This window comes from Melanotaenia boesemani, chromosome 14 (genome assembly GCF_017639745.1).
Source record: "Melanotaenia boesemani isolate fMelBoe1 chromosome 14, fMelBoe1.pri, whole genome shotgun sequence".
Classification (NCBI taxonomy): Eukaryota; Metazoa; Chordata; class Actinopteri; order Atheriniformes; family Melanotaeniidae; genus Melanotaenia; species Melanotaenia boesemani.
In genome coordinates, this window is record NC_055695.1 from 27,642,063 (window position 1) to 27,655,824 (window position 13,762).

Sequence of the window (13,762 nt, forward strand, 5' to 3'; positions counted from 1 at the left end):
AGCTTGGAGAAAAATGAGTGCAGCTCTAGACAGAAATCAATGTTGTGACTTGGCAGAAGCTTATTTAAACAATATTACAGTGCGTGTGTGCTGTAATCAAAGCTAAAAGCACTACAATGAAGTATTAGAGTGTTACTTTGTTTTATTATTAATATTTATTTATTTTTGGACAGGCAGTGTATACCACCATTTCATTATTTATTCAACACAAACCACTCACTTTGGTCTTGTCTGTCTGAAGACATTGTTCGAGAAGTCCTGCGGCTTGCTCAGGATCAAACCATTCCAGCTTGTTCAGTCTTTTTCTAATTGTACTCTAACGAACTACACCTCGGACCGAAGAGTCCATATACGATGGGTCATCCCTTGTGTTCATGAGATCCCTTCATCATCATTCATTCATACTGTTTCTGAGATCTATTGCTTCACTTTAGGGTAAAAACTTTGCTCAGAAATCCGTTGTATACAATTTGATACTTGTCTTTTGTCCCTTAGTGGATACATTTTCATCCATCCATCCATTTTCTACCGCTTATCCGGAGTCAGGTCGTGGGGCAGCTGCCTAAGCAGGGAAACCCAGACTTCCCTCTCCACGGCCACATTCACCAGCTCGTCTGGGGGGATCCCGAGGCATTCCAAGGCCAACCTCGTGGGTCTCCTCATGGTGGGATTTGCCTAGAATACCTGGATACATTTTGTACTACTATAATTCTGACATCACACAATAATAAACTGCACAGTACAAATATAGAATAGAATAGAAATACTTTATTAATCCCTTCGGAGAGCCCTCAGGGAAATTTGGGTACCAGCAGCAATACAACACCAACAGTAAAGCAGGACAAGCACAAGACACAATATATACAGGTACAAAGCAAAATAGAGGCAAATAGAATGCAATAAATATAACAATAATAACAATAAGATAAGTTAAATAAAACAATATAAACAAGCATTGCACACAGCAGAGGTGGAACAGATTCCCAGTTCACTATTGCACGTATAAGTTATAGCAACTGTTTGTATGGGTTATTGTGCATGTGTTCTATCAGGCAGACTGCACACCTCCCTCTCCCCCCTCCTTCTCCCCCAATATGATATATAATATAAAATTGTGCATATTTTTTTTTTTTGCTTTTCTTCATATTTTGTTATTGGGCCAAATAGAGCTCCAGATTAGAAAACTGGAATGTTCTTTTTTTTTTTTTTTTTTTTTGATAACAGAAGGGAAAAAAACAGCCTTACATTCTTTTGTACCCTAGAATTAAGGATTAAGGATTAAAAATGGCTGCATCATATTGACATAATAAAGTACTTAACCCGCTCCCTCGCACCGCTCCCCTGTCCTACCTAACCCTCCCAATTTGTTTCTGAGTCTAAATCTTTGTTGGGATAATTGGAGTTATCCCACCCAAAGTTTCAAAAAGTAAAAAAAAAACAGAGCTAAAACAAACAAAATACAACAACCAAACAACACATTTGCTTGTGCACATAAGTAATATAAATTAAAGTATGTTGCGCTTAAAAGATCTGAAGTTTGATCTAAACTGGAACAAAGCAGACTAGAATGAATTCCCTTAATCTCCTCTGACAGTTCTATTATGTAAGTGCATGTCTGATTAGCCTACTGTACTGTTCTATATTGATTAATACTGAGTTAATTATTTATATTGTTTAGAAATGGCTCTGAATGAACAGTGCATGTTGTGTGTTTCTACAAGTGGGGAGGAGGTTCAAAAATAGTCGAGGGAGGAGCCTTTGTAGCCAGTCAGAGAGTAAGGAAGTACAACAGCTGAAAACACTGCGCAGCAGTTAGCTCTGAAAACAACCACCAGAAGCTTCTGCATCATGACTTCTGAAATAAGTGGACAAACTCCAACAGTGAAAACTGAGGAGGCAGCCGCTACTGTTCCTGACTCAGCTGCAGTCAAAGGAGGCTGGAAGGTGAGAGAAAGCAAGTACATGTGGCCTCGCACACATCTATAGGCAGAAACGGTACTTTACCTGTTCTTTGTTTCTTCCAGTGCCCCTTGAGTGATGCTCATGTCCACAGAGAAGATGTGAAAAGGGTTTGGAAAGAGTGCCAGGAGGAAAGCTTCTGGTACAGAGGTAATCCCTTTTAAACATTCACTAAATTTGTGTATGTTTGTCACTGATTTTATCATTGAGAGAACGCGGGAAATGGTTAAAGGTGAGAGTTTGGACCATTCATTTATGTGTGTTGCGCAAGTTTTTCCTTATAGAGGGAGTTGTGTAAGAGCTCATCAATCAATGCCTAGTCCACTTAAATGTGCGTTTACTCGTTCTTTGTTTTTTTTTTTGGCTTTATTTGTGTGTGTGTGTTTGTTTGTGTGCTCCCATTTAGTATTTGTCATTGTTTTTCAGTGAGTTGATCCAATCTCATGAAATCTGGAAAACATCTAAATGACTTTGCAATGACTTAAACTTTGTTTCAGGTTAAGGCTGGGTGGAGCGTGGCTGGGAGTGTCCTCAAGTGCCACAAACCCTACAGACCAGATTGATTCATTAAAAACTAAACAGCCTGCTCCAACAAGAGTGACTAAATTAACAAGTGATTTTAGCAACATGTCACATGTGCATACTCATATAGCTCTAATTCTACTTTAAGAAAAGACTCTACAGGTATCAAAGTAAAAGCAACTCACAAGCTGCATGGAGGGAAACTCTAGAAATACTTTAAGCTGCTGCATCCAGCTTAGCTGACCAGCCATAAAGAGTCCACAAAATGAAAATAATCTGTTTTATGTGACAACACCTCATGGACTCGATCCTCTCTCCCAATGTTTCCACTCATCGCCAGGCGTGCAGCTGCTGTTCACGTTCTCTCACCAGGCAGTAATGTAAACATGAACCGCCAACTATTACTACTTCCTGCACTCGTCCTTTCCCCCTTAAACTAGTTGGAACAATTGAGTGTCGATGCTTCACGGGTCAAAGTTCAGTCTGATTGTGGTCTAAGCGATCAAGGTGTGAGAGAATCGAATTTTGTTTGTTTGTTTGCAGTGACTTTAGATTTTAGTTTAAAAAGGAAACTAGTCTCTGGTCTGATGTTACTGAGATTTTTTTTCTATATTTCCATTGAGCTTTGACTGATCTGACCATCATTTGTCTGATTTCCATATTCAGCTCTTCCCCTCTCACTGGGCAGCATGGCTGCCACCGGGGGTCTCATCTACAATGGTACAAGCATTCAGTCTCCATTCTTCTTTTGTATCATAACAAATAAAACAACCATCTGTAATTATTCCATTTTTAACATAAGCTTTTTTTTTTTTTTTTTTTTCACCATTTAGGTATCTGGAAGTCATCAAAGAGATTTGGACCCTTTCCAAAACTAGCAGGTTTGTGTCATACGTCATATTGGACCGTTTGGATGAGATAATCGACCCCTGACCAAAATCTGCTCCCTTTGTAGTTGCTGGGATCCTCGGGTTTGCAGTGGGAAAAGCTTCCTATGTTGGAACTTGCCGAAGCAAGTTTCAGGAGCTGGGTATTAAAGATGGACCAGGATTTGGACCCTGGTCAAAGAAAGGTCACCTTGATCATGTACACAGGTGGGGAAAACACTGGCTATGCATAACTTATTATCATAATTGGCACAGTTTCTGTGAATAGAAGGATCACACAATCAGAAAAAACTCTGCTCTAACATACATTTAGTTGATATTTAACAAAGATAAAAATTTTATCTTCATATTAGTTCTAATATATCTTTTTAAATTCTGTTTCCTCTACAGACACTGCCATCATGTATGTGAAGAATGTAAGAAAAAAGCTCCAGCAGTGCCGACAGAGCAAGCATGAAGCTCAAGTAAATCAAACCAATACTGAAATGGTTATAAAAGTGAATCTCTAACCATCTCTAAAACTTACAATTGAAATGATTTTTTTTCCACAAGTCAGCTAATCATAAAGAAATGTGATACCTGCATGTTAGAATATTCCAAATGCACCACTAATCTGTTAACTATGGTTTTGCAGCATCACTGTGAATGCAGGAAGGAGAAATTGTCTGCATAGATCCGTCAGTTTCTACATTGTCATTTATCAAAACCCCATAAACACTGCTTAAAACTTTCATTCTGTCTTGTCGTCTGATCTGTCGCATTTCACTAAACATCCACCAGGGGGAGCAATTGTTGTATTAATAGGGTTGTTAAGATAGTGTTTCTGGTTTTAACTGAATAAATACTGCTTGGTGTGCAAGAGTTCAAAGTCTGTCATGGGAACTAAAAGAAGGATAAAGCAGATGTTAAGTTTAGTTATTAATAACAATGGACACATTACCTTAAATATAAAACAAATGAACAAACTAATAGATTTAATGATCTGTGTACTTCAAGAAAACGTGTCTTTTTTAAGGTGTCTTCTTTACTTCTTAAGATTAAAACTATAATTGACTCTAAAAGAACAACATTGCAGTTCATAAACACATACACTCAGCAGCCACTTTATTAGGTCCACCTATCACATGGCAGCAACTGTTTACTCATGTAGACATGGTGAAGACAACTTGCTGAAGTTCAAACTGAGCATCAGAATGAGGAAGAAAGGAGATTTAAGTTACTTTGAACATGGCATGGTTGTTGGTCTGAGTATTTTCTTGAATTTTCACACACAACCATCTCTAGGGTTTCCAGAGAATGGTCTGAGGAAGAGAAAATATCCAGTGAGCAGCAGTTGTCTGGACCAGAATGTTTTGTTGATGTCAGAGGTCAGAGGAGAATGGGCAGACTGGTTGGAGATGATAGAAAGCATCTCTGAACACACAACACGTTCAACCTTGAAGCAGATGGGCTACAGCAGCAGAAGACCACACTGGGTGCCTCCTGTCAGCTAAGAACAGGAAACTGAGGCTACAATTCACACACACTCACCAACACTGGACAACAGAAGATGGAGAAACTTTGCTGGTCTGATGAGTCTCCATTTCAGCTTCACATTCAGATAATAGTCAGAATTTCCATCCTAACTTGGATCAAAATTTCCATCCTGACTTGGATCAACAGTTCAGCTGCTGGTGATGTAATGGTTTGGGGATTGTCTTCTTGGCACACTTTGGGCCCCTAACGTGACCTGGTTTAACCAGCACAGCCTACCTGAGTATTGTTGCTGACCATGTCCATCCCTTTATGACCACAGTGTAGCATCTTCTGATGCTACTTCCAGCAGGATAATGCACCATGTCACAAAGCTCAGATCATCTCCAACTGCTTTCTAGAACATGACAATATGTTCACTGGACTCCAACGGCCTCCACAGTCACCAGATCTCAGTCCAGTAGAGCAGCTTTGGGATGTGGTGGAACGAGAGATTCTCATCATGGATGCAGCCGACAAACCTGCAGCAGCTGTGTGATGCCGTCACGTCAGTATGGAGCAAAATTTCAGGAATGTTTACTGCATTTAAATACCCATTGCATATTTTTTAAATTCTGTCTGACAGTCTATAAAAGGAGTGAAACAGCATTTAATTACCTTGAGTTAAATCAGTTACCACACATCCAAAACATGTCAAGGTTTGGTATGAACTGAGACAGAGAAGCTTCTTCACCCTTTTATGTTTTCATAGTTTGATTATCAAATAAAAAAGGAAAGTTATCAGTATCTTAGCTAATTTAAATGAGTTGAAGTTTCATACTCAGGTTGCCAGAACAGTGACCTAAGAACTTATATATACTATTTCTTTCTTTTTCCTCCCATTGCACTATAATCCTTGATCAGTCTGATTTTCTGTGTGAGTGAGAGTATTTGACGTTTGCTCTAAGTTAGAAATATATCAAATAGAATTTGGGACTATTATAGGTTATGTTGCAATACAGCTGAGTTAAAATGAAGCCAGCAAAGCTCCAGGAACCACCTCTGTTCTGCACAGTTCTCATTCCTCATATAGCAGAAGCCACTCAAAATAATATTTTTGAAATGAGTGTTTTAGACTTATCAATTAGCAGTTTCATAGATAAAACCTCAGACACTGTACATCTAAAAGCCTGAGCCAATCAAAATGAATTTGCAGTCTGGTTAGATTAGATGCTTCTGACTGCTTCTCTCTGCTTGTTCTGCAGTTTATATATGACAGGATGTCTGTTTTGCCTGACCTTTCACATCAAGTATGGTGAACATTTACAAGTAAGTTTGTCACCAGTTTACAGCAGTAAATAATGCACAGGCATCATGTCACTGATGAAAGCTAAAAATAACCAGCATGTACCAATGAATGTGGCAACAGGCTAACATCTAGTTCTTTGTAGTAAGCTGTATAACAGTGCAGTATTGAAGACAAAATAAGGTTTGGATAGCAACAGATCACATGTGATCAAGGTTACATAAATCAGAATGTAGAAATACATGAATGATTACTTAGTTAAATATTGCTTATTAACTTAGCAGAAATAATAAGGAAATCAGTAAGCTGCCAAAAATGTAGAAAGAAGCTAATGTTATACGCAAACCAGGATAGACGGCACAGTTCCGGGAAGCTACAGACCAATTCCCTTTAAGTCTAATGTTTGCAAGATTGTGAGGGGATTGAGAGGAATCATTGATAAAAATTTAAGAAAATAGGTGTTGATGGGAGGCTTTACCAATGAGTGAAGGATTTTTTGATTAGAGGGGTAATATGGATGAGGGTTGGTAAGAACTACTCTGGGAAATATGAGGTTGAAAAGGGTGCACCCCTGGGAAGTATAATCGTTGATTAATTAATATTTTCAAATATGATAAATGATGTTTTTATGGACATGGAGAGTAATGTGGACTTTTCACTTTTTGCAGATGATGGGACAATGTTGAAATGTGGGAGAAATGTAGAGTTTATAGTGGAAAAAGTTGCAAGAGGCCATTCATTAAGTAGAAGAATGATCCTACAAATGGAGCTTTAAGTTTTGTGTTGATAAAGCAAAAACAATGTACAAAAGAAAGAAAATGCCTGAACTGAAACTTAGATTATATAACTAGGTGACTGAAAGAGTAGAGCAGTTTAGGTTTTGGGGTGTATTGTTAGATGAAAAACTTACTTGGGCAGGTCATATTCAGAAGATTGTGGGGAAATGTAAAATAAAATGTAATTAGGTGTTTAGTTGGAAAAGACTGCGGTGTGGACACACAAGCTTTGAAAGCTACAGTATGTATACTGGTCTAATAAGGACTACGATAGATTGTGATTGTGTAGTGTATGGATCAGCTGCTGACACACGTCTAAAAAAGCTATATAAAATTTAGATTCAGGCACGATTAATCTCAGGTGCTGTTAAAACAACTCCAGTGGCAGTATCAGAATCTGAAGTGGGAGACATGCCATTTGAACTTACACCAGTTATCTTTAAATTATTGGGTTAATTTAAAAGGTCACAATTAACAACACCCTATATAAGCCAAATTGCAACCATGTTGAGAAGTGGAGAAGAAGAGACATAAGAGCTTCGGATGGAAAGTGTTGCAAAGAGCAGCTAAATTGGGAATAGACAGAATAAACATCAGCCCAACTGTGCCATTGTCGGTAATTCTGCCATGGATCCTTCCCAGTAGAGAAGTGGACTTTACCTTACTGGAAAAGAAGAACAGGTGCAAGGGAAGGAGTTGTGATTCAGGTTCTGTTCAGGCATATATTGACTATTATTATAGTTACATAAAAGTATATACAGACACAGCCAAGAATTCATTGGGAAGTGCAGAAGTAGTAGTCATTGTGCCAGAGTTCAGAGAGCAAGTAGGCAAGAAATTAAATGATGATTTATCAGTTTACACAGCAGAGATGTTAGCATTGCTATTAGCAGCCCAGTGGGTAGAGGGCACAAAAACCTTAAAATCACATTTCTTGGACTCAAGTTCATCCTTAGCCATTATAAAGAACAGTTATTCAGAAAGCAGACCAGATATACTAATTGAAATCCAGCAAACACTGTACAGAATTCAAATTATGGGACCAGTAGTGGCATTTCTTTGGTGCCAGCTCATATTTACGGTGGTTTTGACAAAAATTCAAAACCATCTGACAAGTTTTTTTAATGGACACAACCCACATGCTTAATTCTGCTTCTCATCCCCTGAATGCACTTTCCTTACAAATGCGACATTGTGTAAAAGTGAAATAAAATGGTTTTTCAACAGTAGATTGAAGAAACATTTTTACAACAAAGAAAAAATCCACTAAAAATAAATTAACTTAATTTTCCTACAGAGTTTATTATTCAAAATATTACAGAAAAACCTGAACTTAAGAGACAGCATGATTCAAGAGGAAAATTAAAGTTGTTAGCAAAGTTTTCATCTTGTCTCACAAGGTGAAATTCCTGGAATGTGGCTTTTGATGGACAGCAAAACCTTTCAGAGTAAACTGCATCTAGAAATATTGTTATCTGATAAAGAAAGATTATTCTCTTTCCATTCTTTTTTGTATCAGGACATGATGAAATCACCAGATTTTGAAATAAAGTATAACGTCAGATGAACTGCAATACGTGAAGATTACACCATTAGTTCTTTATTTATTTAACAAAAACTAAGCCAAAATGCAGAAGCAGTGTGGGAGGAAAAACAGAAGTACATCTCATGAATCAGTAGCTTCTAGAACCATTTTTAGCTAAAGTAATATTTTTTTTTTATATTTTATCTGTTTGTCACATGGTTTTTTGATTAATTTTGGCCTGCACTGAGCGTTGCTTCAGTTGTTTTACATTTGGAACATTTGCTCATGCACTGCTCTCTTAAGATCCTGCCAGAACATTTCAGTCAGGTTGAGGTCTGGACTTTACCTGGATCAGTGCAACATTTTGACTCTTTGACACTGCATTCTTCACATTGATCCAAACATCGTTGCAAACATAAGCTGTGCTGACATTTTCATTTATTTATTTATTTATTTTTTTTAGAGAGAGAGAGAAAGGACTTGGCGACCTTTTCAACCTAGACATACTTGTTCAGTATTTTTCTAACTATACTGTCATGAATTTTAACATTTAATAGGTGGCGTGTGAGATCTACCTCTTAGGTTTTCTGCCGCATTTCATGCTCTGATCTTGGGTTTAACTTCATGGGACATCAATTTTTTCTATCTCATCAGAGGCTTTATTTACCTAATTGAAAGACTTGTTAAAGGCTTCAACACCAGAGAATCAAAAAATAAAGTGTAGTTTTTCCGTATAGCTCACCTGTATTTCCTTTTATTTGTTTCTGTTCAATATCTGATCAATATTTTCATTTGCCAGAATATGTTCTGAGAATTATTTTGTCAAGTTTTAAATATTTGTAATTCAAAAGTAATACGATTATATTAAATTTAAAAGGAATCTGATGCACTCTTGACTTGGCATTCCATGTATTTATCAGACATTTTAATTTACAATAAAGTTATTTCAAACATGTACAACCAGATGTTGGACAATTTATAAACATGTAAAACAGCTGTTATTATAATTAACGAGATTGCAAAGATGCTTATTGGATGAAGCAGTTGTTAACAATAGGCATGGAAAATGCTTTTTTTCCCACTTATAATTACACAATAGAACCTTACTAGGCAGTTTTAAGAAAAGACTATTTATCTTGCAACGAGGAAATTTGTGTGTTACTACAGCTCAACTACAGAAAAACAGATAAACAAAAGCAGATTGAGAAAATATAAAATATAAATATTAAATACGAATACAATAAAATAAACTATATACCAAGCATACACAGTATGCTTGTACATAAATCATAATTCATATAAAATTCGGATATAAAAAAAAACAAAAAAAAACATATAATAGATACAGATTTGACAATGCCAAGTTTTCCTTACTGTATCTGCATTTCTAACAAATGCGTCCACGTTGATGCAACCTCAAAAAGACGTCATCCAATCAACAGGTCATATTCTGTAGCGGATTGTTGATTGACAGTCGAATAAACAAATAGAAAACAATAATCATGTAGGCGTACACCATCTCAGCCAATCGCAGTTAAGAAGGCAGGACAAACACGCTGTCGTCTGTTCTGACAGTGGACCCCTTCCAACGCAGTCACGGACTGCGAAAAAAAAAAAAAAAAAAAAAAAAAATCACACCACTACGCAAATCCTTCCAATGGAGGAGGGCCAGTACGTTGAAGCTTGTTCGGCAAATGAAAAGAACCTCTGCAAGCTAGCGACCTAGCTCAGTTAAAGGGAGAAGAAGCAAAAGTTGTGAGTAACGTCACCATTATGAACACTAGTGTAAATGAAGACATATGGTATTTGATATTTGATGTAGTTACGTTGACTTAAGCCAAGTTTCGTTGTTAACTTTGCCGTTGAGATTAACGTTAGCTCACCAACTATGGTACCAGAATTGGCTGTCTGTAGCATGCTAAAGAAGGAGTTTGGTTTTTCTGCTAGTGTGAATTAATCGCTTTCTTACCTTGCTAAATTGATGCTAAACACCGTTCACGTTCCTAATGACATTAGTTTAGTCGTTGCCATGAAGCTAACTTGACAGTTAATATAGAATTATGTTTGGATGTAGATTGTTAACTTAACGTTTACAACGGACTGATCAGCTAAAGCAAGTTGCTGCTGCTAGCTAGCTTCTTGCTCAACATAAGCAGTTTCTGCAAAAACCTGGCTAGCTGCTAACTGAAGGCTACCATGAACATTAGTTTGTTTTGCGTAGCCAGTTCTCTTTTAGGCTACAATCTCGTCTTCACTGCAAACGAAACGCCATAGCACAAAATCAACTAACGCGTTATGTATGTTTACTTGCAGCAGCCAAAATAGTCACGCACCTAGAATTTACCCAATGATTTTCAATGTGCTGCCTTTCGTTTGCAAACAAAGCTGCAGAATAACGGTGTTCTGTTTAGTTGATGGCTAAGAAAACTTTTTGGTCTGTGTAAGGTTAGTTGGTATGTTTGAAGGGGCTAAACTGTAACATGAACGAGCATGGTGGGTCTTTTGCACTGGCATAACAGTGAGCAAAATGTCAGCTTTGCTTACATCATTTGCACTGTGGATTTCATGTTTCATCGCCAGACTGCATCTGACTTCAGAATCACATGGATACAGACAGAGAGGAATCTGGTCAGTCTGATGTGTGGCTGAAATGAGAGATGGGGAACTATTTGAGAGGAAGGCGCAGTGACAAGAAAAGCTGGTTTGTGTGTGCTCCTGAGCCAAATCAGTATAGATGAGTGTTGGGAATTTCGTTGTGCATTTAAAAGTTAGATTAAAACATACACATGTAATATTTTAGTTGGAAGTAACACCAAATATTGGTTATTGTCACCTCACTTTTTAATCATGGGTTCTGTTATGAACTTTCCACGATGTGACTCTTCTTAGATTAAGGATTTTACACAAGATTTTGCAGGGTTGCACTAACACTGGACTAAAAGGCTATTGGTAAGGCAACTGGTTGACAACCACCCCTCCAACCCCCCTGTTCCCTGCCAGGATAAGCTTTTGATGGCAGTGCAGATGTGTGGTTTATTCTCCTGTTCATGCACCAGCTAGACAGAATCCCCCTAGATTGCAGATAGACATCTATCTGTGATTATCTAGGGCAAAATTCCAATGAATTGGTATTTATCTTAATCTGGTAAGACATTAATGGCATTGAAGAGTATAGGGATGGAAAAACCAAGCCATGTAAAACACCCCCATAGTGGCCTCTCACTAAGCTGCCCCCTGCAAGGATTAACTGTTAACTCAGCATTTCAGAGATGACTGCAAAAATAATGTACAACAAAAAACTAAACTGGTTTTCTCAGTTAAGTCTGCAACAGTGATCCGTTGCTTCCAGTTTTGAAGTGTCATAGCTAGTTAAATCTTTATAGCTTTCCCATCTCCCCGCTTGTCTCATTTAATTTTTTTAAAGATTTTTTTTTCTCCTATTTCTACTCAGCTTTCTTAGTGATTGGCATCTGGAGATAAGCCTAAAACGTCATAAGTGTCATGGCCAGTTGATTTATTTTATTTAATTATTGCTTTCTGTGCTGAGGCGGCATGGCTCAGTGGGTAGAGTGATCGTCCTGTAACCCAAGGGTTGCCGGCTCATGTCGAGGTGTCCCTGAGCAAAACATCGAACCCCTAATTGCACCTGATGGGTCGTGGTTGAGTGCCTTGCATGGCAGCATCCGCCATCAGTGTGTGAATGTGTGTGAATGGGTGAATGTGATGTATATGTAAAGCGCTTTGGGTAAAAGCGCTATATAAGCACAGACCATTTATGCCAGATGACTTCTCATATTTGCCGTAGTAAATCCTGTTGCAGCTTCTTTAAAAGTCCTAGGTTTCATTTGGCCTGATTACTCAATATGATCTCTTATCCAAAGTGAGCCTGTTTGCTAGATCCACAGATATGCATGTGTTTGACTCTGTACATGGCTAGATAATAAATAATTAGACAACTAGACAAATAACATGCTTAGGAACTGCATACATGCATGATTTAAAACCTTGCTATTTGCTTAAATACTTGATGCAAGCAGCCGACTTTGTGAGCACTTTGCCCTGTGCAATGCAAATGATATTTCCAGAGTACTTGAGGTTGAATAGATTTACTGTGCTCTGTCATTCTGTATTTAAAAAAAGTTCATACATGAAGTTCACGAAGGCTTCCTGTGACACGGAGAGGATGTTCACCAGTCTTTTAAAGAACAAAAGTAAAAAAAAACAAAACAAAAAAAAAAATAACAGCCCCAGAAGACCCACTCTTTAAAAGTGGTGTTGTTTTTTTATTTTGGATGAATAAAACATGTTATAGATTGTATAGATTGATTGTTTTGAAGCAGTTTGGATGTAAGAACTTCATCTCTATCTCTCTGATCTTCATTGAGCTAACTTCCAAAGGTCTTTTCCTAGTGCAGCGTAGATTAACACACATTATTACTAACTCTTGAGTTAGGCATTCTTTTCTTTTATTCCATTGGAAGACTTGGCATAATGTTGTGCACGATGATGACTGAGTCTAGCTAGAAATAACCTATAATTGAGCCCTGCTGAGGAAGATTATCCTTGGCCTTGGGAAAGAGGGTTTGAAGCATAATTGATGTTTGGGTCTGCCTTTGCCAAAGAAACCACCTCGTCTTTGCCCTCAAGATGGCCTCAGCTAAGTTCTCTGTTTTTCTGACATGTTGATGGTACAATAATGCTACATTTTGTGGCTGTATATATGTTCTTTGGAGGAAGATGGAAACAAGAGACTTGTCTTACGAATCTTGCAAAGACATTTGTTTATTTGCTTCCCTTCCCAGTCGGAAGAAGCCAGTAATGTTTCAGGGTAAGAGGTAGTGATTACAGCAGGCCAGGCCTGTCATTTAGTGTTGGAGGTAGCCAGATATAGCACCCCCCCTTTTTTGTCCAATTAACTGTAGCTCACTGCCTGTTTCTGAGTATGATCTGGTCCAGTTTTGGAAGGCAAGTATAATGCGTTAGACTCTCTGTAGCTGGTTCTCTAAACTAGTTGTTTGACAATAATTAATTTAAATGGGGAAATCAGCTTTATGGAAATGCTTCTGGCTACTGGAAGCTGATATGTGGTGGAATGGAAAAGGGAGCAGAGCACATTAGGACAGGACAATGTTGTCTTTGTTGGAGTTATCTCCTATTTCCTAAACGGTCTATCAGCCTCCTACTTGCAGCATCCTCCCTGTGTGCTGGACTCAGAATGTTGCAGGGCAACACTAACAGATGAACTTGAGTTAAACATTGATCTGGTCTGTGTGGTTCCACTGACCTTTAGCTCTTCTCAGAAGACACAAAAATCAGAATCTACATGTTTAAACCT

General features: G+C 37.9%; 2 protein-coding genes across 2 annotated transcripts in view; both read left to right on the forward strand.

Annotated features, from left to right (window-relative positions):
* The first annotated feature begins 1,764 nt into the window (after positions 1-1,764).
* Positions 1,765-4,099, forward strand: ociad2 (OCIA domain containing 2). Its single transcript, XM_042005197.1, has 7 exons — positions 1,765-1,944; positions 2,025-2,109; positions 3,148-3,201; positions 3,315-3,362; positions 3,437-3,575; positions 3,759-3,832; positions 4,003-4,099. Exons 1-6 carry the CDS (start codon positions 1,849-1,851, stop codon positions 3,823-3,825), a joined length of 489 nt encoding a protein of 162 aa, XP_041861131.1. The 5' UTR covers positions 1,765-1,848; the 3' UTR covers positions 3,826-3,832; positions 4,003-4,099.
* Positions 4,100-10,035: 5,936 nt separating this feature from the next.
* Positions 10,036-13,762, forward strand: part of fryl (furry homolog, like) — a 74,477-nt gene continuing 70,750 nt past the window's right edge. The window contains exon 1 of the mRNA XM_042006478.1: positions 10,036-10,182. The gene's annotated coding sequence lies outside the window, so the exon portion shown is untranslated. The remainder of the gene's footprint in view (positions 10,183-13,762) is intronic.